Source organism: Pristis pectinata, chromosome 29 (assembly GCF_009764475.1).
Source record: "Pristis pectinata isolate sPriPec2 chromosome 29, sPriPec2.1.pri, whole genome shotgun sequence".
In the NCBI taxonomy this organism is placed as follows: Eukaryota; Metazoa; Chordata; class Chondrichthyes; order Rhinopristiformes; family Pristidae; genus Pristis; species Pristis pectinata.
The window spans coordinates 7,028,665-7,055,202 of NC_067433.1; the positions used below are offsets into that span (position 1 = coordinate 7,028,665).

At 42.3% G+C, this 26,538-nt stretch overlaps 1 protein-coding gene across 1 annotated transcript; it reads left to right on the forward strand.

Annotated features, from left to right (window-relative positions):
* The first annotated feature begins 74 nt into the window (after nt 1-74).
* Nucleotides 75-8,748, forward strand: LOC127584159 (antigen WC1.1-like). Its single transcript, XM_052040740.1, has 8 exons — nt 75-165; nt 589-903; nt 2,119-2,433; nt 3,474-3,791; nt 4,029-4,340; nt 6,195-6,308; nt 7,289-7,396; nt 8,615-8,748. Exons 1-8 carry the CDS (start codon nt 75-77, stop codon nt 8,746-8,748), a joined length of 1,707 nt encoding a protein of 568 aa, XP_051896700.1.
* The last annotated feature ends 17,790 nt before the right edge of the window (nt 8,749-26,538 follow it).

Here is a 26,538-nt window from a genome sequence, read left to right on the forward strand (position 1 = left end):
AGTTTGAGTTGCTTCTTCCCTAGATGAAACAGTGAAATCTGCATGACATTTCTATAAATTACTCCCTCTGCGAAATGGTAATGCCAAGTAATAAACGTAGCGGCCGTGCGTTCTCGAAGCCCGGCACAGTGGCCCAGCTGGTAAAACCGATACCTCACAGCTCGGGTAACCTGGGTTCAATCCTGGCCGCGAGTGCTTATAAATGTGGAGCTAACACGTGCTCCCTTTACACGGATTCCACCCTCCAACCCCTACCTCCCACCACTGCCCCGGTTTCTCCCCGCATCCCAAAGCCCTGCAGGTTGGGAGGTTAATTTACCATTGTGAATTGTCGCTATTGCGTAGGTGAGTGTCAGAATCTGTGGCGGATTGAACAGAAATGTGGGGAGAATAAATAATGATATTAATATGGCATGAGTTTACCTGGGTGGTTGATGGTGATGTCGGCTTCAGTGGGCTAAACAGCCTGTTGCCCTGCTGTATCTCTATATGACTTCATTCATATTAAGAAAAATGGGTGAGAACTAACAAAGCATGAAGTATTACTGCTTCCGTTTAACATTTACTCTCAATGAATTTCAACTGTAGAGAAAAATTGGATTCCGAGACTAACAAATGGGGGAAGCCGCTGTGATGGGCGAGTGGAGATATACTACAACCGCAGCTGGGGAAGAGTGCAAGACAACCTCTGGGACATTAATGACGCCAATGTGACCTGTCGGGAGCTGGGCTGCGGCTATGCGATATCTGCCTACAATTCTTCAAAGTACGGAGAGAGCGAAGGGCCCGTGTGGGTGAATGAAGTTGCCTGCCAAGGAAATGAGTCGCAGCTCCAGATGTGCAACTCATTGACATTGAATCCATTTCTCGATGACAGCGATGGCGTTGGAGTCCTGTGTTCGGGTGAATAATTGGTTTGATTTTAAAGAAATCGAAGGGCACTAACTTCTCGTCTGCGAACATTCGCAAAATTGTACCTCGGTTATATCTGACACGTAATATAACGGGATGTGAATCCGCCCGCAGACAGTTTTTCCCCCATTCCATTCTCCTTCCTTTGTTCTCTTCTGTCTTCCACCCTCTCGCTCTCTCCGCTCTCCTATCTCAGAAATTATATCCTGCTGTATCCTCTGACAAACTTCCTCTCTGTCCACATCTCCCCAACTATTTGTGTCATTTGCAAATTACTAATCAGACCATCTACATCTTCATCCAAATCATTTATATTATTACAAACAACAGTGGTCTCAGCGATGATCCTTGCCGAACACAGCAGGTGACATATATAGTTCCCATGTGACTAACATGTGCTGTTGAAATTTGCATAAATCCATCTGTATATTTGGACAGAAGATCTGAACTCCTACTGATAAATATTCCAATATGTGATACGTCTTTGGAGGGAAATATCTTGCTGTTTAATTTTGTATTTCAAATTTGACACATCAATGACAGCCAATCTGTGTATCTGGTGTAATTTTAATCGTGTGTGTGTGTGTGTGTTTGTGTGTGTGTGTGTGTGTGTGTGTGTGTGTGTGTGTGTGAGTGGCCGTGGCTTTGGGTGCGCGTGCGGGCGCGCGCGGATCTGTTTGTGAGCGTTTGCACTGGGGCTGTAGGCAGATATATCTAGCAAATTTGTAAGGCTGATGATCTTGTGCGATCGAAGTACTCAGATGCATAATGAAATGAATATGTATAACAGACAGCCAGTGATAGATACAATGACTAAAATAAAACCACTGCAAAAACAAGCAAAGATAATTTAAATTTCTTCCGGAACAGTGTGCTCTATCATCGAAGGAAACGGGCGAAGGCTGGAAGGGGGACCGGTCTGTTTGGTAGCTGAAGATGTAACATGGAATGTTGCTGAATGCTCGCATGTTATGATAAAACGGTTTCATGAAGAGGTAGATAATGTGTTTTAAGTGGAGTATTACCGTTGCAACAACCCTACTGGGCAGAATTAGCAGATTCTATATTGCACTTCCTAAACAATTTTAAGTGAAATATTAACCCAGACAGATGTTTATCACAGGTTCTCCTTCAACTTTTATCTCAGCTGAGCGAGGGGTTTAATGAACATTGGAAACATGGCCTTCTGGTGTTTGTTGCCCACAGAACACTTAAAATTACGGCTGACCGGCGGCGGAAGTCCATGTGCTGGCCGAGTTGAAGTCTACTACAGTGGAGCATGGGGCTCGGTTTGCGACGACTCCTGGGACCTGGCGGACGCGCAGGTGGTTTGTAGACAGTTGGGTTGCGGGAACGCTTTGGAGACAAAACTTTTTGGACACTGTGGAAAAAGCTCAGACCCAATGTGGTTGGATGAACTGAGTTGTTCGGGTGACGAATCTTTTCTGTGGCAATGTCCATCAGCACCATGGGGCGAACACGACTGTTCTCATCAAGAAGATGCGATGGTTATGTGTTCTGGTAAGGATCCATCAATCTGTTTATTTTCTGGAGGGCAAGGGTGAGACTTCATTTGAGAAATTTGTCATTGTATTTAAAATGTAGGTGCAAACCTATGAATCTGCAGATAAAATCATTCACTTTACAACCCCTCTTCTCACTACTTGAACGAACCGAATTTCCCTGTGCGTATGAACATTTCTATCACAGACACTTCTCATTATTGAACTAAAATTCATCTTTGAAATTGGTCTCTACTCTATCTCCTGGTATATTCCACTTTCTAACGACTCTTTGGGTCAACAAAAACAGGAATTGTTAATAGATTATCTTCTACTAATCACTACTGATTTTGAAATCTCATAATGTGAAACATTGGTACATTTATTCAGCACATTAATACTGATAGTAGGTTTCAACACATTTATCAGGTCATTATTCAGCTTTCATTTCTTCCAAGAGCCAGCGTCCATAGTGTTACAGCTTCATTTCAACTTGACGGAGACACAAGAGACTGCAGATGCTGGAATCTGCAGCAAAACGCAACATGCTAGAGCAAAGCAGCTGACGTTGCAGCGTCTGTGTGTGTGGAGGTGGGGTGGACTTGCCGCCGTTTTGGGTCGAGACCCTGCTTTAGGACTGAGAGTGGAGAAGGGAGATGGCCGGTATAGAGGAGAAGGGGAGTGGTGAGACGGGAGCTAGTAGGTGATTGGTGGATCGAGGAAGGGTGAGGAATGACGGACAGGTGGGTCCTGGTGGGGGAGCTGGAGCGGCGGGGATGGGAGACAGAGGCAGGTGGGTGATACCTTGCACCAGGCCTGCTTCCACCTATCACCCGCCTGCCTCTGTCTCCCATATCTACCCTCCTACTCAGAAAGGGGAAGATGGTAGTTAAAGGGTATATATTTATAGGTGCACTTAAAATGCCGTAGTGTAGAAGGAAAATGGAATTAGTATTGGTATGTCCTTGAAGGCCGGCAGAGACATGCGGGCCGACGGATTTGTTTCCGTGCTGTATGACTGTATGGTGTCTGAAATGTTGTTGGTAATTTCGTTGACAGAACACAAAGAGCTGCAGTTGGTGAATGGAAAACATCGCTGTGAAGGAAGAGTGGAAGTGTTTTACAATGGGAGCTGGGGAACGGTGTGCTCGGAGTCACTGGATGAAGTTGATGCAGAAATCATCTGTAAACAGTTACAGTGCGGCCTTGTCCAAAAGATTATGTATGATGCAGGAACATTCGGAGAAGGATCGGGAAACATTTGGCTCGACGAGGTGGAGTGTAATTCACAGGAGTTAACTCTTTGGCAGTGTCAGTCGGACCCGTGGGGTGAACACAACTGTAAACACCGGGAGGATGCAGGTGTTGTTTGTTCAGGTAAGACCGATAGCCTTTGCATGTGCGCCAGTCAGTTCGGATATTGGTGTCGAATGACTCCGAATATTTCCTTTCTCGACAGAAGCTAGAACGCCGACGGCGTCTCTAAGTTTAAATAAATGTCTTCGAGAATCTGGATTGACACCTGAACCATCGCCAGGTACGTTCTTCTCTTCATTCTGTCAACTGTTGTGGATTTTACCAAATATTTGATAATTATTCTCTTTGCCATAACAGAACAGCAGCTGCGTTTGGTAGGGAGAAACAGCAGCTGTTCGGGGAGGGTGGAGATACTGTCCAACAACAGCTGGGGCACCGTGTGCGATGACTCCTGGGACCTGGCCGATGCTAACGTTGTCTGTAGGCAACTGGGCTGCGGCTCCGCTTTATCGGCTGCGGGAGGAGCGGCCTTTGCCCAGGGCGACGGTGTGATCTGGCTGGATGAGGTGAAATGCACGGGAAGCGAATCCTTTCTCTCCGACTGTGGTTCCTCGCCGCTAGGTCAGCACGACTGTGATCACAAGGAAGATGCCGGTGTCATTTGTTCCAGTAAGGGTCCGAGTTTATCCATTTCATCAACCCGGTTGACATTTAAACTTTTATGTAAGGTCCACAAATTTGATGATCCTGAAATGTATGTTCAATAATTTCCGCAGGTATTTATTTATCTCCGCCTGGTTCTCCTTCATCTGCTGCAGGTAGTCATCACTAAAACCATGCTTTATTACTTGCTTTCTGATTGATTGTTCAGGCTTTAATTGCATTTTATGCTTCTTTTTGTAAATGTCAGAAGATATAGCAGATTCCACCTAGCTGAACCATTCTCTTTCCGCGGCTCTTACAAAGAATTCTGTTAAACCTCATTCATTCTCCTATTAATCTATCCTGTACATGGAACATAGATCGTGGAATTTAGAACAGTACAGCCCAGACACAGGCCCTTCGGCCAACGACGTTGTGCCCAATTAATTAAAATAGCAATTAAACATTTATCTAATCCAATCCCTTCTGTCTACACAATGTTCGTATCCCTCCATGCTCTGTGCATTCATGTGCCCATCTAAGATCATCTTAAACGTCTCTGTCGTCTTTACCTCCACTACCACCCTTGGCAGCGCATTCGAAGAACCACCACTCGCTGTGTAAAAAACTTGCCCTGCACACCTCCTTTGAAGTAACCCCTCTCACCTTCAATGAATGCCTTGTATTATTAGACATATAGACACTGGGAAAAAGATACCGACTCTCTACTCTATATATTCCTATCATAACGTTATAAAATTCTGTCAGGTCTCCACTCAATCTCTGCCGCTCCAGACGAAACAACACAAACCTGCTGCCATAGGACATGCCCTCTAATCCAGGCAGAATGCTGGTAAACCTCTTCTGCATCCTGTCCAGAGCCTCCATATCCTTCCTACATGGGGCGAGCAGAATTGAATGCAAAACTCCAGTTGCGGCCTAATCAGAGTTTTATAAAACTGCAACATAACTTCCCGAAGCTTGAACTCAAATGCCTCGAAGAATAAGGCAAACATGGCACATGCCTTCTTTACCACCCCATCAACTAGTGCAACCACTTTCAGGGAGATATGGACTTGGACCCTAAGATTCTTCCGTACATCAATGTTAAGGGTCTTTCCATCAACTGAGTGCTGTCCCTTAACATGTGATATCCCAAAGTGCAACACCTGGCCGGATTTAAGTCTATCTGCTATTCTCAGCCCAAATGTGCAATTGATCTATATCCTGCTGTTTCCTTTTGCATTCTTCTCCAATATCTACAACACCACCAATCTTTCTATAATATGAGTACTTACTAGCCCTCCAACCATGTATTCATCCAAGTAATTTATATATATCACAGACAGCAGAGGTCCCAGTACGGATCCATGCGGAACACCACTAGTCACTAACCTCTAGCCACAATAAGTCCCATCAACCACCACCCTCTTTGTCTATGGGCAAGCCAATTCCGAATCCAAACGACCAAGTCACGCTGGATCTTGCGCATCTCAACTTTTTGGGTGAGCCTACCATGAGGAACCTTATCAAACGTCTTACAAAAATCCATGTAAACAGTTGCACAGCTCTACCTTCATTGATCACCTTCGTCACCTCCTCGAACACCTCAATCAAGTTATTAAGGCACGATTTGCTCCCACATAGCCATGCTGACTGTCCCCAGTAGTCTCCATCTACATAAGAAACACATCTGCTCCGCGACCTATCTAATCTAGACTGGTTTCAAGTGTTCTCTGGTGCGTTGACAGATACTTAGAGATGTTGAGAGTAACACGTTGAACGCAAGAAGAGGATACTAAGTTAGTAAATGCATTGAATAAGTTAGAATTGCATTTGACTGTGCTCTGTGTCAAATTGTTCTGTAACTTTCTGATTAAGGACAGAAGGGGAAAGTAGTCTCCATCCCTGCTGCCGTCTGCATCACACTCGGGTCTCTTTTCGTGTGTGAGCTCATCGCATTGGGCGCGTTAACACGGAGAAAGTCATTAAGAGGTGAGGCTCAAGCAATGCTGTCGATCAAATGTGCTGTCGTACACTATTTGCACCTTTTCATAGAATGCCATGGTCTTGTTAAAAATAAGTGAAGTGCCTCCGTTTGGGATTTGTTTACCAGGCTAATTAGTAAAATGGAATATTTAAAATTAAATATCTAAAATATGGCGTCATATTCTCAACCCCAGTGCGTCAGAGGGAATGGGATTCAGAAAATCAAGATAATAAAGTGAATGTATTTCGCGAGAGCAAACAATGTCAAGAAATACCTGCATAATGGTAGGTTGAGATTATTAAAGGTAAAATAACTGATACTCAAAGTGTTTAAGAAGATATGGGATACTTTCCTCAGTCGTCGAGCAATAGAGATTGGGATCGAAATGATTATGCCGAAACTACATAAAACTCTAGTTACAGCACAGTGACTGGAATGTTGTGAATGATAGTTATGAATAGACCTTGATTAGCTTGCGTGTATTTTCTTTGGAACTGCGTGAGTTCTGATTGAAGTGTATTAAAGTTATGCGAGTCCAAGGCAGCGTGAAGAAGAGAAACGTTGTTCAGCTAGCAGGGGGCCGATAATTTTCTCTGGAGAAAATAAACCCAACACAATGAATGTCTATTCTTAAGTGTGATTCAGCTGTGCTGCACATTTCTACTGAGTTCGATATCCGCACTGTGGCAAATTCACCGGAACTGTCAACAGCGTTCTAATTAGTGTTTATGTAGTTGCACTCTAAGCTTCTTGATTTTAAATTCTACGCCTTAACCACTGTGGAAAGTATTGCAGAAGCAACAGCACATGAGTCGTTTGTGCATTGCCTGCTCAGTACTTTTAACCCTGAATTTAATTAACCATCATGCCAAACGATTTCAAATTTACGTCTATTCACCAACGGAAGAAGAATCCATTCGAAACGACATCTGTCTATTTGATTTTAAATATGCATCCTGTCATCTCCTCGCCTTCCCTTCAACAGGTCACGTCATCTTCGACAGGGATTCTCCTGTTGGAATATACGACGCAATTTATCAAGAGGTTGAGAGTATTCAACGCAGCGAGGTTTCCTCTCAAATTGAACGTTCAGGTATGTTTTCACTTTTATACCGAACCTTTGCTGGAAAACTACCACCTAATCCTAAAAATATTTTAATTGTCAACCCATTCACTGGACACGAACAGAAGTCAATGTTTACATTTGTCGATCTTGTATCACTGTCGGTTTCTGTGCAGTCAACGTAACTATCTCGTCCGTTGGAGATTCGATTTCTTTATTTTACCATTCGAATTAGTAAACTGCAATATTTAACAGTAAATATTTGAAATAGCGAGTCATATTCACGAACCCTATGCATGAGGCGGGCAAAGGATTCCGAAACTTAAAGTACTAAAGGGAAGGTATTCACCGAGAGCAAACAAGGCGAAGTAATACCTGGCCAACGGGCTGGCACAAATTGTTACAGGTAAAAGAACTGATAGAGAAGGTGTGTAAGAAGACATAGAAATTCTTTCCTCAATGATCGAGGCATAGAATGTGGGTTCAGGAAGATTATGCTGAAAATGCATAATGCACGTTGAAATGGATTCGACACGTTTTAATTTGGTAGGTGTGACGGAAAATAATGGATTTAATCTTGGGTGAAAAGAGCAGGAAATGAAGCGTTTCCATTTCCTTTCCTGCTTTCCATTGACCTTCTCTGAAATAATCGCTCTGGTAATTATATCTAACTGATTATTGATCTTTATTAGACAGTGTTCTTTCTGTGGCTGTTTTCCCCTGAAATAAGCGTGGTCTTTTGATGCCTAAATCAATCTCTCTAATAACGATTCATTTTGTTCTGTTAAAGCATTTCTGATTGCACTTGGTCTCCTAATCTGGTCGAATATTGCAGCTACATTTTGGGTGCCACTGTTCATGGATCAGAAAATCCGCAAAGTCAGTCCTCCAACTCTCAGGGCGGGTAGATTTTAAGATTCCATTATCTTTCATTGTTATCAAAAATTTTAAAAATTATTAAAGGTTGCAGAGCCTCAAAATGACGTTGGCATAGCTTTCATATTGTGGAGTGATCTTAATTACCAACTTTCGGCGTATTGACTTAGACTTGAACCATATTTTACCGATTTCCTGACGTGGTATCATTGACTGGGGGATAATCTGGGCGGTGTTTTCTCTCATAATTGCAGAAGCCATTTGGCCATAATGTTTCACGCCACGAGACTTCTGTAGATTAAATTACAATACTCCCCTGACTCGTTGATGTTGACATTTGGTTTCAATGACAACTGCTGTTTTAACTCCCAGGCGAAGTTTGCTTTGAGGATGCTGAGGATGGAGCCACGGACATTCAATACAGTTATTGCCAGCTGCCTTATGACTCTGATGAGTTCCTCAATGTTGCAGACAATCTCCGTGATCGCAATGAGTCGAATCCATGAAACTTCCACAATCATCGCCGCTGTGCAGGAATTTAAGTGCTTTGTTTAACATAACGTTTCAATCGGCAATCCTTGTCTGAGGTGCAGAGAAATGAGATTGCTATTTGTTAACATGAAGGCTGCCGGTGTTCAAACGGAACCTTCTGACTATCGGAGATTAGATCCATCTTGCCCACGGTCACCCAGCGGTCAAACAAAGCAAAGAAAGATGTTTTAGGCACAGATTAACTAAGTCTATCGACTTAATAAAAATGTCACATGTTTGATTGTATGGCCACATTGATGTTTTAGTGCACCCAGAACGTGCGGAGCGTGCATCCATTTGTTTAAATGATATTCTTTTTAATATTGAAATCACTGCTTGGATTTTCTCTAAAATGTGCGTGCTTTTTTATTCTTAGTAATTACAGTACTAACTTTGAAACAAGGTTTATTTCAGTTTACTTTTTTGTTTATAATATTATAATTCTACTGCACTTTTCCATTTAAAGAGAAACCAATCCTGAAATTGAAAAAAATGACTTCTATATTTCTTAATAACATGTGCATATGGGCTTCATTTTGTAACAGCTTCGCTTTTCAATGCCAATACATAAACTATGTACCCGTATTTCCGAAATCCTTGTGAACGACCGTCCAGCGCCTGGACTATGTGCAGAAACGATTTCAATCACAAACTCCACAGCATTCTATCGGTTGGAATACAGTTACGAAAATATTTCAGTTAACAATCATGACTGTGTTGATGTTAATGTGACTTAATCATTTTTATACTAAAATATACAAAGATCATCTCGGATATACGATGTTTAATTTTACTTGTGTTATTCTTATCCCTGGGAATGTCTGATATTTGGTGGCCATTTTTGAGACAATAACTAGATTTTCTTTGGAACTCTTTTTGCAATTTTCTTCGGAATGTAGGATGTTTTTACACAACAGAGAACTGTTGTTCAGCCACAGTATTCCAAAATTGTACAGTATTCGCCAGCAGGTATCGATCAGTCCTGATGCAGGGTTTCGACCCGAAACATCAACGATTCCAACCCTCCCACAGATGCTGCTCGACCGCTGAGTGCTTCCAGCAGAATATCTGTTGCAGCAAGGAGAAATCGTCGTCCTTCCTCGCACAATTGTTGCAAATAACAGGATCCACCAGCAGAGGTCAATGACAGCTATAACAGCGGGAAAACTTCAGGGTATTATTATACAAATAGATGGCAAGATATCCATATCACGTTGCAGTATTTTGCAGAAATGCAAAGCGTTAATGGTTAACTACTTTTATCAAGCACGAATTATTGAAATATTGGTCTTGGAAAGAATAAAACCTGTGTGGTGTAACTGAAGCAGGGAACACTCTACTTGAGGAATTCTCTGGGTCGAGCAGCATATGTGGGAGGAAAGGAATTGTCGACGTTTTGGGTCGAAACCCTGTATCAGAACTGGGAGTGGATAGGGGCCAGTATAATGCAAAGAGGGTGGTGATTGGTGCACTGAGGGTGAAAGAAAACAAGCGGCTTGCCCGGTAGGAGAGGAGTTTGCAGTTAGAAGACAGTGGCAGGTGAATGATAGAGAGAGGCAGAGAGATAACAAAGGGTATATCTGTGGTAAGGTGGAGACCAAGATTTCCCAGACTATAGAATATTTTTTATTCATCTCTTGGATCTCAGCTTCACCGACAAGACCGATATTTATACCCTTCCCTAATTGTCCTTTGAAAGTGTGATGGTGGGTCGCATCCTTGAGCTGCTGTAGCCTCTGGTAAATGATACAGCAGAATTCTGTAAAGTTACAGCAGACATTTCTGTCATGGATACAACAGAATTCTTGGCAGAAAGTTCCAGGATTTACATCCATTGACGACGAAGGACAAGCAATATTTTTCCATGTCAAGTGGGTGCTGAACTTAGATGAGAACCTACAGGCGGTGATATGCCCATGTGTGTGTTGTCTTTGTCTCTCTTGGTGATAGAAGTTGCGAGTTTGGGAGGTGCCGTTGGACTAGCAGGGACGAGTAACTGCGGTGTACTTTCAAGATGGCATTCACTCCATCTGCTGTGCTACAGTGAGCGAGATAAAGATGTTTGGGTGGTTGATAGGATGCCAATTCCTCCTGATTTCCCCTGGTAGTGTTCAGCTTCTTGTGAGCTGTTGACATGTCACTTATCCAAGTTCCATAGGGCTTTGTATGTGGCGGAAGGCAATTAGGGCGTCAAGAGGTAATTCACTCGCAAAAGGATATCCAGCTTCTGACGTGTAGCCATTATATGCTTATTATAGCCATTATAGCAACTTTAGTTTATGATCAACGGTAATGTCTAGCACATTGATGGCGGGGACTGGGTGATGATAATTCCATTGAACATCAAGTGTTGTTGGTTAGATCTTGTTGTGTTGTGTCATTGCTTTGCTTGGCATTGTTTGGCACTTCTTTGTGCAAATATTACTTGGAATTTTCAGTCCATGCCTGACTGTTGTCCTGGTGTGGCTGCATGGAAGCGCAGGCTGCTTATCTACATGGGATTTGCGAATACAGATGAACATTTTTAACCATCAGCGATCATCGGGACTTCTGCTCCAATTACTGGTTCGGTATCCTTCTGTTCCTCATTGAGTATCCCAGGAGATAGTAATGTTGATGGTGCGCTAGACTGCATGCATAACACATTATTGCAACTCTACAGGAAGGTGTATCGGAGAATCCTCTATTCCTCAAATATTTTTGTGTCCTTGGCTGTGTCTTATCATACCTGTGTACTGACACTTTTCACCTGATAACTTACCATGGCAACAATTATTCCCTCACCCTCTGCTCTGAGAAGGGTTTGATAGATCTTAAGTTGGCTTCGTTGGAAGAGTTTAGGAAGACAAAACAGAGGTCAGAGAGGGAGTGTGATAGAAAATTAAAGTAACAGAGAAATGAAAGTCATTCTTGTGCACTGACCGGAAGTGATCTGAAAAGAGATTACCCAATCAGGGTTTTGATTCTCCAACGTAGAAGAAGCGACATCGTGAGCGGTGAATTTAAAAGAAGCGGTTGAGTCCTCAAATGGCGAGAAGGGGAAGGGTGAAATGACGGCTGTTGAGTCTTCTACGATTACATGAGAGATACATAGGGAAGCTGCGAAAGGTGGAATCATAGAGACATCATGTCATTATGTCACACAACACAGAAACAGGCTCTTCTGTCGGAATCACAATCAGATTATCACTGACACGTGACATTTGTTGTTTGGCGGCAACAGTACAGTACAAGGCACAAAGGTTATTGTAAGTTACAAAAATAAATAAACAGTGCAAAAGAGGAATAAAGAGGTCGTGTTCATGGTTTCTCGGACCGTACATAAATCTGATAGCTGAGGGGAAGAAGCTGTCTTGAACAGTTGAGTGTGGGTCTTCGGGCTCCTGTACCTCCCCCCCCCCCCCACCCCCGAGGGTAGTAACGTGAAGAGGACATGATCCGGATGGTGAGCATACTTAATGATGGATGCCGCCTTCTTGAGGCACCGCCTCTTGAAGATGTCCTCGATGCCGGGGAGGGTTGTGCCCTTGATGGAGCTGGAGCTGCTTTCTATCCTGCGCATTGAAGCCTCCATACCAGGCGGTGATGTAACTGGTCAGAGTGCTCTCCACTGTACGTCTGTAGAAATTTGCAAGAGTCTTTGGTGACATACCAAATCTCCTCAAACTCCTAATGAAGTAGAGCTGCTAGCCTGCCTTCTGCATGATTGCATCAATGTGTTGGGCCCAAGATAGATCCTCTGAGATGTTCAGCAGGTCAGGCAGCATCTATGGAGGAATATTAACAGTCGACGTTACGGGTGGGAACCGCTCATCGGGACCGGAAAGTAAGAAGGACGAAGCCAGAATAAGAAGGTCAGGGGAGGGGGAGGAGCGCAGTCCTGATGAAGGATCTCGATCCGAACCATCGACAGTTTATTTCCCTTCATAGATGCTGCCTGACCTGCTGAGTTCCTCCAGCATCTTGTGTGTGTGTGTTGCTCCACATTCCAGCATCTGAAGAATCTCTTGTGTCTCATCTGAGATGTTGACACCCAGGAATTTGAAACTGCTCACCCTTTTCACCACTGACCGATCAAAGAAGACTGGTGTGTATTGTTCCCCACTTCCCCTTCCTGAAGTCCACAATCAATTCCTTAATATTGCTGACGTTGAGTGCGAGGTTGTTGCGACACCACTCAACCAACTGATCTATTTCACTCCTGTACGCCTCCTCATCGCCATCTGAGATTCCTCCAACAACAGTGGTGTCACTGGCGAATTTATAAATGGCCTTTGAGCTGTGCCTAGCCACACAATCATGTTTGCAGAGAGAGTAGATCAAGGGCCTAAGCACGCATCCTTGAGGTGCGTCTGTGTTGATTGTCAGTGAGAAGGAGATATTACTAACGATCTGTACTGTCTGTGGTCTCCTGATAAGGAAGTCGAGGATCCAGTTGCATAGTGAGCTACACAGGCCCAGGTTTTGAAACTTGTTGATTATTACTGAGGGGATGAGGTGTTGAAAGCCGAGATGTAATCGATAAACAGCGGCCAGACATATGTTTTGCTGTTTTCTCTGTGCTCCAAAGCCAAATGGAAAGCCAGGGATATTGCATCTGGTGTAGACCTGTTGTGGCAGTAGGCAAATTGCAGTGTGTCCAGGTCCTTGCTCAGGAAGGAGTTAATTCTAGCCATGAGCAATCTCTCAAAGCACTTCATCACAGTAGGTGTGAGTGCTACCAGGCAATAGTAGTTGAGGCAGCTCACCCTGCTCTTCTTGAGCGCCGGTATGATTGATGCCCTTTTGAAGCAGGTGGGAACCTCTGTGAGAGGCTGAAGATGTCCTTGAACACCTCAGGCAGTTGGTCGGCACAGATTTACAGTACTCTACCAGGTACACTGTCGGAGCCTGATGCCTTGAGAGGGTTCACCCTCTTGAAGGATATTCTGGCGTCGGCCTCATAGACTGAGATCACAGCGTTGCCTGATGCTGTTGGAATTCGCACAGATGTATTATTATTCTCCCTTTCAAAACCTGCATAAAAGGCGTTGAGTCCATCAGGGAGTGAAGCATCATTGCCATTTAAGCCGTTAGGTTTTGCCTTATAGGAAGTAATTGCATGCAAACTCAGCCACGGCTGTGGTGTGCCAAATAGGCTCTCTAACTTCACATGGAATTGCCTTTTCGCTCTCACAATGGCTTTTCATAGGTCGCACCTGGACTTCTTGTACAGTTCTGGATCTCCGGCCTTGAACGTCACAGATCCAGCCCTCAGCAGAGTGTGAATCCACTGGTTCATCCAGGACTTCCAGTTTGGGAAAACTGGGTATGTTGTTGACAGCACACACTCATCCACGCAGGTCTTGATGAAGTCGGTGATGGCTGTGGCATATTCATTCAGATCTGAAGATGAATCCCTGAATATGGTCCAGTCCACTGATTCACAGCAGTCCTGTGAACGCTTCTCCACCTCACTTGACCACACTTTCGTGGTGCTCACCACTGGTGCTGCGGCCCTCAGTCTCTGCCTATATGCCAGGAGTAGAGGTGCACCCAGGTGATTGGACTTGCTAAAGTAGAGGCGGGGATGGCACTGTAAGCGTCCTTGATGGTGGTGTAACAGTGATCGAGTGTGTTGTCTCCTCTGGTTCCAAATGTGACCTGTTGGTGGTAGTCTGTCAGATATTCATTCAAGCTGGTCTCGTAGAAGTCCCGTGCAATGATTGGGAAGGCGTCAGGTGTACTGTGTCGTGACTTCGAATCATGGTGCTCAGCTCCTCCAGTGCCAGCTTCACATTTTCCAGGGGTGGAATGTACACCGCTATCAGGATGACAGCGGAGAACTCACTAGGCAGATCAAATGGATGACACTTGACCGCCAGATGCTCGAGGTTGGGGGAGTACGACTGAGACAGAACCGCCACGTCTGTGCACCACAAAGAGTTAATCATGAAGCAAATGCCGCCGCTTCTGCCTTTACCCGATGCCGCCGTCCGGTCCATGAGGTGGATGGTGAAGCCTTCGGGCTGGAGCCCTTTTCCGGAGTGCTGGGGGTGAGACAAGTCCCGGTGAACCAGAGTACACAATAGTCCCTGATGTCCCTTTGTGTTTCATATTGGAAGTGACAAAAATTACAAAGGCTAATGAGGAGAAAGGTGATGACAATGTAAAAGCTATCCTTGCCTTAAGTGGAAGTAGAGCCTTAAGAACAGAATAGCGGGAAATGGAACAGCTACGTTGGAGACTCCTGTGAATCATGGTGGAGGGGAAACCACTGCTGAGGGAAAAGAACCTGGTCTCCGAAGCACTGAAGCAGAAAGTGTAGTTATCAGTAGAGACATGACGGACTTAGAGAAAAAGAGAGATATGAATGGCGTTCCTTGTTGAGGTTGTGAGGGAGGAAAGGGGCGGGTTGGTCAGAGGAGGAGCATCTGAAAGTGAGAGATGAGTGAAAATTGAGAGCAAATGTGCTGAAACTACTGGGTTCTGTGCGAGAGCAGGAAGCAGTATAATATTCTGCAATGTACCAGTAAAAAGCTGAGATTGGGAGAGGTGGAGAGTCGGTGGTGTTGGCAGTGGCGTAAGTAGAACTGAGAAGAGGTTGCTCCACGTATCCCACAAAGGGATACGTGGAGCTTGTCCCATGAAGGTTCTCAAAGATAGACATTTGATTTGGAGAAAGGGAATGGAGTAAAAAAAAAGATCTTTATTAGTCACATGTACATCAAAACACAGTGAAACGCATCTCTTGCGTGTAGTGTTCAGGGGCAGCCCGCAAGTGTCGCCACGCTTCCGGCGCCAACATAGCATGCCCACAACTTCCTAACCCGTACGTCTTTTCGGAATGTGAGAGTAAACCGGAGCACCCGGAGGAAACCCACGCAGTCACGGGGAGAACGTACAAACTCCTTACAGACAGTGGCCGTCACCCGCGATATCAAGTAATCACTGTCAATGAGACAGTCTCCTGGTAGTTTCCGTGGGATACACGAAAACTTTCCCCAGCAGTCTTCTTCTATTCTGATTGTAATTCCCAATAGATGTCCCCACCGGCAATTTTCCTTTCCTAAAGCTGAATAGGAGGTCGCATCATATTTCTTCAAATGATCTAAACGCAGCAAGTAAAATTTGTGGGCGTGAAGTGTGTACAGTTCCGTGCAGCAGAGCACAGCTGCTGCCGCTTATTGAACAGTGAGTGTAAATCAATACAATCAAGGACAATGATAAGGGCACGTTCAGCTAATGTACTGACCTTGAAAGCGCACAACATCTCTGATTAAAGTAGGTAAATTCACCCAATTCAGAACATACAATGGGGTTCAAGTGCAGGTTGAAATCGCGGGAAAGGGTAAGAAAATACAATGGGATTGCGATACCTAAATGTGGCCTTAATCCAGTAGTGATAATAGCCGTGGTCATTTTTGGGCGCCATAATTTTCCAATGCAACCTCTCAAATATAACACCAATTAAATGTATCAACAACGCGGGGGACAGGGAATCCCACCCCTCCGTCGACAAACACAGAGACACGATTTCAGGAGATAGGTCGAAAGAGAGAGAAAATGAGACATAGATAGAAAGTTAGATGGATAGATAGAGAGGTAGATAAATGTATAGATAGATAGATAGATGATAGATATATGAATAGATAGATAGATAGATAGATAGATAGATAGATAGATAGATAGATAGATAGATAGATAGATAGATAGATAGATAGATAGATAGATAGATAGATAGATAGATAGATAGATAGATAGATAGATAGATAAACAGATAGAGAATGAGAGAGAGAGAGGGAGAATACAACGAGGAAGTAAGTCGGATCAGAAAATAAAGTCAGATGAAAATAGAAACAACTAGGGATGAGAGTGAGACCGTGTAGTAACACATTCAACAATGCTGCAGTTACTTTATAGGTCTGAGTAGAGGTAGGAATATCAAATGAAACTATCGGCAGTAGACTTCAGTGATGGTTGCGCGAATAGAATGGAGTGCTAATTAATAAAGAGAATTTTCTCCATAAGAACTAGGGATTCACAGGATCAGTAGGAGAGTCAGTGTCTCCTGAATCTGCTCTTCCACTCAGTATTATGATAGGCCAGATCTTTTTCATCAGGTCCATCTCCTGCACAATCTTGCAAACACTTCACACCCCACATTCCAAAACGCTACTTGTGCCATCCTCGAATATTCTCAGAATTGATAAAAGATATGGACACGTTACTTCTTATCTGTGTTAAAACCAAATTGGAAAAAAAACAACAACTGGGCATGCACTTGGACAGAACGTCTGAAATCCGGCAAGTTGCTGACTCCTTGTGACTAACTACGCGCGGACTTTAAGAGCGCGGGCAGCGGAAAGCAAGGTCTCCTCCTGAGTTGTCAGATTCTGTAACTGTATCGTTCCTTGATCTAACAGAAGCAGGTTGTTTATTACCTTTCGTAGTGGACAAGGGTCTGGAATGTTATTTGGGAAAACAAACGAATAGTTATGGTGGTCATGAGATCACCGTGTTCAACTGATTTGGTTCCCTGATGTCCGAGCCCTCTTCTTCAGGGACGGAAAGCTGCAACCCTTCACTTTCAGATGCATAGCAACGTTAGTTGACTCTTAAATGTCATTGGAAATAGCCTAGGAAGCTCGTCTCTTCAGAGCCTATCAGTGATCGACAGTAAATGTTGACCTCACCATATCTACATCCTGCCCAACCACCGCTTATCAAAGGATGAACCCATTGTTTCTATGTATGGACATGTTCCTTCTGATTGGTGCATTTGTACCAGATTGCAGCTCACAAGCAATGCCAGCTGGTTATTTGGGAGTGAACGACCACTCAGTGAAATAAAACTGTTGTTAGCTCATCAACTGCAACAGTACTGGGGTTGTAAAAGGTTTGGAATAGATTATACACCATCACCGAAATATTCAGATCCCAACGCCCAGAACAGCTGCTGCGATGCTACGTGGTTACTTATTGATACAGTTTCTTCTGCAGATTTGGAACTGTGAGTATTGTGACCTTAGAAAATATTTGTTTATCTGCCGATATTCTGAATATTATTGACATTTAGCGATTCGGATGTGTGTATAGTTATCACGCAATTCAGTGGGGCAGTATGACAAGTAATTATTCTTTCCTTGATCTTCAACGATGTGATGTACAATTATCGGTCTGCAGATTTGGCATTCTGAGTTTTGTGACTATGGAAAGTAGTCACTTTTCTGTTAATATTATGATTATTAGTCAAATTTACCAACTCGATTTCTCACATACTTATGACTCGATAGAGTGGGATAGTAAGAAATGTAAATGTTATTCCCTTGAATATCAATAGTGTAATATAGAAGTTATGGTTACGGCGAGCGATGTGAATTCGACTTATGAATCTGACGCAGAAACAGGAGACTGAAGTTGAAAATTCAGTGGGTAGATTTGGGCGGTGATTTTAAAAATTAGGCAAAAACCATCAGTGGAGCAGAAGGCTTTCTAAATATGATTATTTTTTTCATTCGGAAATTTATGACCACGCAAATCGAATATTAAATATTTATTTACTTTGTGAAGTTTCATTTATTACATATGTTGGCATTATTCATTTTACCATCAGCCGCATCCTACCTAGAATAAGTTCTTCATTTAACCCGGTGACATTTCTGCCAAAGTGTTTATATTACTTGGATTTGATTGCCAAGTTAATATGCCCTGGTCAGATTTGTGACAGAGAGTGGTGAAAATATAAACCGCTCCCAGACATTGAGAGCGCATCGTTTAATTGTGTTAATCGTGACAATCGTGAATACAGAGAACATTTTATTTGTATTTCTAATTCATAAATAATTCTGAGCCTCTGATAATAGAATGTATCGGAGCCAGGAATGACTGAAATCGGTGGGTGTGAAACATCAATCAGAGCTGCACCTGCTGCCGAATGAACCCGCATAAAAAATTCCTACCGCTGATACTGATCAATGACAGCTGATGCAGCAAACAAAACTATGTGAAATGTTGCATTCAATGTTATACTGCTGGGCAAAGATTTTAAAGGCATAGTTACTTATGTTATCCAACCATGGAATATCACCTTAATTTCAATTTCGAATAATTATGCTGACGTTGCAAAAATGCACTGACTGTTCATTTCCTTAGGATATATGAAGTTGCGTTTTAATTTGAAACTTTTATTGTGCAAAGACATGCAATAATTATTTCAATAAGAATGTCTTCACATTCCCCGTTCTGCTGAATGTAGAATGGAATGAGATATTCGATCGTATTAAATTTTTCGGCCACTTGTATCATATAGTAGAAACATCATTCAGCGTTTATTTTTATATTGGAAATGAATTCTTACTCTCTTTCCAAGTACTCCTAAACATTCCGCAAATTCTCTGTGGTGTTTACTGAGATACATCGCGTTGTTTCTGAATCCTCTTGCACTTGCTGTTCACTGTCTTTTATCAGCCGATAATTCAGTTCAGTTTCTCAGCGTCGGAGGTTTGTGTTCAGTTTAAGATCTAATCACTCGCAATAGAAAATTGAGGCCGGCTTAAAGAGAAGCCGTGACTAACCTTCCATATTTCTCCCAAAATATAGTTTGGATATTATAATCCTATATTTGCAGATACAGCAAGTTATATGTATTTTTTTGCAAATTATTAAGCATATTAAAAAATGAAGCAATTTTATAAATCGAATGGCTTCAGAAGTATGTACTTTAACCTTTAATCTTCCTAATTCACTTGTTGAAACAAAAATACGAGTCCCCTCAGGTGACATCGGCGTTTTTTCCACTCCCGAAAAAAATGTGAAGCAACCTCTGTTGAGATACAGCAGTACATTGAGTTTTCTACCTGGTACATTACACTTCTGTTTGGAAAATCTGTCAATGGCTGTGGTTATTTCTCCGCCAATTCCAGATAATGTTTGAATATATTTATTTCAATTACAGACACCGGTTTAGTTTCAACGAAACAGCCCTCTTCTGCCATCAGTTAATTTGTGCGTTTGCCAATATAAGTTTCCTTGGCCTTTATTTTTTGTATCGAAAAGTGACTCCAAAATTCGTTCTTGTAGTTAATTTAAGAAACGGGTCTTATAATTCATAGAATGGAAAAAGAAAGGTAAAACATTATTCCTCGATTCAGTTGCAAAAAATACCTCCTAGTTAATATCACTTTAAAGCAAATGCTCCTATGTCATTCAGACTTTGCCGTTTATGTGGTATGTTATGAATTCAGCATGGATGTGATTTGCTTAAATCGCGGATATATCATTAAGTGTATTTTTTGTCAGCTTTAGATACCTTTTTAAAGATGGAGCGGATAATGCATGGATTTCCCGCTTCGAGTGAAGAATGTTATTAACATCTGTTCCTAACTTTAACTGCACTAGCAAAAGCACTTTATTCCCTGAAGTTGCTCGGTATAAGTGCTGTGTGAGGAATTAACTAAATTTTTAGTGTTTTGGTCGCTGTTAGGCGTTTGGTCTAGCACTTGAGTATCGTAGATTTAAACATGAATTATAATGATATAGCTTCAGCTTATAATGATCAGTAGTCGAATTATTAATTGCATATTAGAAAGGCATAGTTTTAGAATCCAGGGAGCATGTGCCATTAAACACTAATGCCCAGGAAGAAATATTCTTAAAAATTCTGAGCGGTTTAACATTACTTAATATTGTAAAACATTTGTACTTATTAGTAATTGGTAATGAATCTTTCAAAGTTTCTTTTCATTTTCTGCCTACTTTCTACAACCTATGAATAACACGTTAGGACCAGTTTTGCAGCGTCCTTCCCCGTGCAATATTCTCACCAAGTGATAAATCTCCCACTGTTTCCATTTGGTATTTTATTAGATTAGTTCTCTATTTTCAAGACGGTTAGTGCACCTACCGGGTGCTTTATCGATAAAATTGCAGCCTTAAGGCATTGCATTTTATGATTCTCTGTCCATACAAAACGTTTTTTTCCTGATTACTTGGGTTTCTCCAATCAATACAAAGTAATTTTAAATAACTTATCTAGAATTATGATTCAGCCCATGGATTAGTGCGATAAATTCGGCTATATTAAAGCTCAGCTGTAATGTACATTGAAGCAAAGGAAGATGGATGTTCCATATGATCTATTGCCATTCATAGCACATTCTTTACTTTGGTTCCTCTCGGTAAAACATTTTATTTTCATTCCTATACCCAATTTTGTCATTGAACTGGAAGAATTCGTATGGGTATCGTGAACAGAAGGGTCGTGTCAGACTACTTTGGTGGTGTTGCTCATGCAGACAGTAGTAAGGAGTTTACAGTTGTTTGGCGCCGGAGCGTGGCGACTCGTTGCTAGCTGCTCTCTACAGATCCACTCCTTACCCTTACTATAATCGTTCTACATTTTTAAATTTAAACTCTATGTCTCTAACTATTACTAATAATGTTCTTTTAAATCTTCCTACAGATCTGGCGATACATTGTACACTGCACTGTTACTGTTTTCACCTGTACTACTTCAATGCACTCTGTACTAACCTAATGTAACTGCACTGTGTAATGAATTGACCTGTACGATCGGTATGCAAGACAAATTTTTCACTATACCTGGGTACAAGTGATAATAATAAACCAATACCAATAACATTGCGGTTTCGTCCATTGGCTCATAAATTCTGAACTGAATGGTGTCAGAGAATCGAGTCTCGTGACGGTAATGTTTTATTGGCAAATATATTTTGCAGCTATTTGTATGCTCTAGAATATATCAGGACTCAAATAATTGCCAATAATTTTCACAAGATACCATGTAACTTTTTTTTAATTTTTTGGCAGACATAAGAAACTGTTATTAATTTTATTGCATACAACTTTTCACTTTCTTACCCCTGTTATTAAATCCCATAACATATAATGCTTGCCACCATGAATCTCATTTGGGCTTTTAAATCTCTGGCTCACGAATCGTGGCTGTTCGTTAGTTTTGACATTAGGATATCATTAATGTTAACAGAAAAAAAACAGCATTTCAATTAATCGCTTAGATTAGTTGTAATTGGTTTTAATACCACATGTAGCCTATACTTTTGAGATTAAAATATCTCTTTAAATCGTCGGGAGACAACATGTTGATGGAAGTTTGCCACGGCGGAATACTGCTGATCAACTGTCAGCATAGACTATGGCAGTATGAGAGCTCTTGGCAATCGGTTCATTTCACTTGGGTTTTACTGAGGAAGTTAAAAACAACATTGGAATCAGAGTGCGGTCAACCCCACTGTAAGAGAACCATCAACATAAAAAACATACATCCCACTGGAGGGATTCAGCGGGTCGAGCGGGACCTGTGGGGGAAAGGGAATTGTTGACGTTTTGGGTCGAGACTCTACATCAGGAATGCTGATGATTAAAGATGGAGCCCCTCAGCAATGTCTCCAGAAGGCATCCTGGCTCTCCAAGCTCCTAGCATTAATAGAATTTAGATGGGCTTCCGTTAATCCCAGGAAAATTAGCCTAACTTCCATTAGTCCTTCAAGAAATACTGAATCTACTTCTGTGATATGTCCTTTGAGAATTCGAGAAGGAGAAAGTCCCAGAGCATGTCACAAGGAGGAAATGCGCCCATCTGCCAATAGCTAGCTGAAGAACCTCCGGTGTATATAAATAAAACAAAGTTAAAATAAGTTTCCCGCAGTGAAGCACTTAGAGATAGGTCATTAATGAAATAAAATGAAATCATAGAGACTGCTATCACCCTTCTGCAATGTGTCTGGAATATTTCTCTCTCAGTTAAGCTCGTTTGTGGTTTTTCTTGTTTTACTTACAAGAACCCACCCTCCTCCCCACACTACCCCTGACACACAACGGGCTCTAATTCTAATTTTCTCATTACAGGCAGGAATGTGGTTTCCCAGGCGGAACTTTCAGGTAATTTCAACTTCGATGAGGGTGGGAAGTTTGCATTGATTTTATTGATTTTCTTCATCTCCAGTTGCGGTCTTCATTAACGGTGCCAGTCAGTCAGTGGGAGTCACTGAAGAGCAGAGAGTGATTAATGGGCTTCCCTGACACTATTACCACATCCAAGGCAGTTCTCACTGCTGACTTCACTATTATGTTCTGAGAACGGGATGGCATGGTCGAGCTCGGGATCTGTTTCTGTTGATGCCCAGTGCTGCGTTTGTGAAACTCTCGCACCATATAAATGTCTAGTTGAGTACTTGCAATGCCAACGTATTGCAGGCTACAGGCAGGTGCTGGTAAATGCGATCACTGATGCGTACCAGATTATGGGCATTGAAAGGATGGGCCGAAGGCCTTGTTTCTCTGCCGATTGACTCCATGACAACTGGGGGACGGTCCATGCCCTCGATAATAACAAGTCTAAAAGACTGGCCGGGTGACCTTTTATTTTCTGATTTGCAACAGAAAGCGTTCAGCTGAGACTCGCGAATGGAGGGAGTCGATGCGTCGGGAGACTGGAGATTCAGTACCAGGGGAGCTGGGGAACTGTGCTTGATATACTTTGGGACCTGGCGGACGCCGCTGTGGTGTGTCGGGAGCTGGGCTGCGGGGTCGCTCTGGCAGCGCCAGGGAAGGCTTACTTCGAGGAAGGGTCAGGGACCATTGTGACCGGGTCTATAAAGTGCGGCGGGAACGAGACTGCTTTGCGGAATTGTGAATCATATCCATGGGGTCACTATCTTGTGTCCCACACCAACGATGCCGGCGTTATCTGCGCAGGTAAACAAAAACATCCACTTGCTTTTATGAAAAAATTGCTTATCAAATGAAAAATCAAACTTGACTATTGATTCCATAACAACGTGTATATTGCCCAAACATCAGCAAAGTGTCCTTTATGGTAGATTGATTTTATTAAACTCCACTGATTTTATTAAACTGCTTCGATTCCTTGTTGCGAAATTTGGCTTTGTACAGCTTTGACGACAAGGAATGGTCAGTTCTTCTCAGAGTTGCCAGTTGAGTGTCTCCTCTTCAGACGAGGTAAAGTTTCGTTAGCTACAAGATTGGAAATATGGAGCATGTGATTCAGTATTCTACTCTCTTCTGTACAGCTCTATAGGCACCAATGTTCACCACTGAGAACAAAAGTATTCTAATTTCCCAACAGTCCATAGATATAAACTAATCATACATTTCCTCCACATCGCATGTTCTGTGGTCACTGTTTGCTCTAACCACAGGAATGTCTGCTTCAACATTACTGACCCACGATCTCCACAGTTTGGAAAGGCGGAAAGTACATGGTTTCGCCATCATCCCCGGTTTCGAGTGTTACGCGTCGGTGTCACACAATGCTCAAACATCCCTCCCCCCTCACATTTAACATCCTGAACTCCAAATCTAGCAACGTTTTGTGGATACATACTGCAGTTCCAGAAGGAGATCTATCAACCCCTCTCAAGAGGAAGTAGGAAAAGAATATAAATATCGGATTTGCAAGTAGTGTGCACATCACAACCCATAAGCCTGGAGAGATGTCGTACACTGCATGAAAATAGGGTTCTGAACGAAGATGATGTAAAGTATAAAGTATTTCGAACCACATCCCTTTTTATCTACAACATTTTATTATTCAAATGTTTAGCCACGTTAACTTCATAAAAGCAAACGACAATATTGGCTCAAAATATTCTTTGCAGCGGTGCATTCCACAGTCTAACCATCGCCTTTCTGCTGACATTCTTAATAGAAAAGTTAATGATTTCCTATGTTTATGACACGAAGCTCCGTTTAAATCAGCTGAAGAAGCATCTTTTCTCGACTTACCCTGTCCAATATTTCAATAACCCTAAACTCTGTTTACGAAATATCTTCCCATTGTCATTATCTTCCCAGCCTTTTCTGGAGAGCGATAAGCTCTTCGGTGTGGTATCTGGTGAAAGTGGTTGTTCCAATAGAATTTGTATACTGTACATGCATGGCAATCTAACTCTGTCCTACACAGAGTTACAAGTATATTATAAATGGTTGGGTGGTTTTTAGCTGTTGATCTACAATGTAAAATCAGTTATTTAATTATATTCTATAATCTTAGGCAAATTAGTGTCCAGTCATAGAGATTATTTACTTATATCTGTAGGGACCCTGGCTCCTTTACCCAGCCTATAGGTCAGTTCATTCCCACAAAATGCAGGCCGTCATCCTTATCTATGGAAGATGTATTTGCCAATAGCAAAATCATTCTGATATCATGTTGCTATGCTATGAATTTTATCACAGTCTTCGTCATTTTAATGACAAGCCAATAGGCAGTCATTCAGAAACTTTGTAATTTCCCTTTCCTTTTGTGAGAAAAACCTTTCTTATCAATGATGAATAATAATTTTCCATGGCGAATCTCTATGACATAACATTTTCCATCAATTGTCACACTGCAAAGTCACTTCAAACTTTTGTTGTATTCTGATTGGCAGCCAATATTTAATCATGTTTACCCTACCTTTACACAATTATTCTAGTCGTATGGAATTTGGGTGGTGTTCATTTGTACATGATCCCCACTGCATTAAATGCTTGACGAAACAATAACCAGTAGATTTTCTTGCTTTAAGAAAATAAAGTCCATGAGCTACACATGGATCAGTAAGAAATTCAGCACATCAACATGTCCTTTCTCGTGTACACCCAAGAACACCAGAGCATTTAGAGCACGCCTCATCTAACTGACTGGACACTACCGATAAGAAAAATTGTTCGTATGATTATGGTATTTCAATATAAGCATCTTAACATTCGTGTTTACGTCTGATTCACAGGACGGGTCAAACCCAGATTAGTGAATGGGAACAGTCCTTGTGCAGGGAGGCTGGAAATTTACGAGAATGAAACCTGGAGGACAATTTGCAGTGACGAATCCTGGGCCTTAACGGCTGCTGATGTTGTTTGTCAGGAACTGGGTTGTGGATCTGGAGCTTTGGCGCCGCCTGATGCTCACTTTGGTGAAGGAACGGGGCCAGTTATCGGCCCGTCCGGCTGCGGACATCAACGAGAACTTGGTGTGATCTGTTCAGGTACAAATTACGGAGCGTCAGGGAATCGGTCAAAGTGGCTAAGCATTTGTCCGGCTCATTATGGATAGCGATTATAATCAACGTGTAATTTTAAATGTTGTAACTTACGCCGAAGTTGACGAATTATTAAACAAAGCTATAATGTAATACCTTTCCCTGGCAAGACTATTCCACGTAGGATCAATAGCTCAGAGTTTGCGAAAAATAATGAATTTGATGTGGGCAGCATCGTGATGCAGGGAGGACAGCCGATGCCTCACAACGCCAGAGCCGCGTGTTCAATCCTGAACTCCAGTGTCGTCTGTTCTCACAGTGAACATCAGGTTTACTCCGGGTGCTCCCAAACTCCAAAAACGTGGTGTTTGGTATGTTAATTGGCTGTTTTAAATTTCCCCTCGTGTGCAGATGAGTGGTAGAGACTGGGGGTGCGAGAATGATGAGAGAAGAAAAAAAATGGGATTAGTCTGGGAATAGTGGTAAGTGGTTGATGACTGGTGCCAAATGCTCATCATAATTGACTACAGATTTTATCTAAGTTGACATTTTGCAATCTTGTCAGTTGGATAAACTACAAACAGATATATGAAAAACAACTGAGGTATAGAATGCTCAACTGTATTTCCATTATAAATAGAAATGGTCTTTAAGTAAAAAGAACATTGGAAATGATCCGAGTTGAGGTGGGTTTAACATTTGCTGCTCTTTCCACTGAGCGGCTTCCTTATGTTCCACTTGCATGTTACAGCCTTGAGA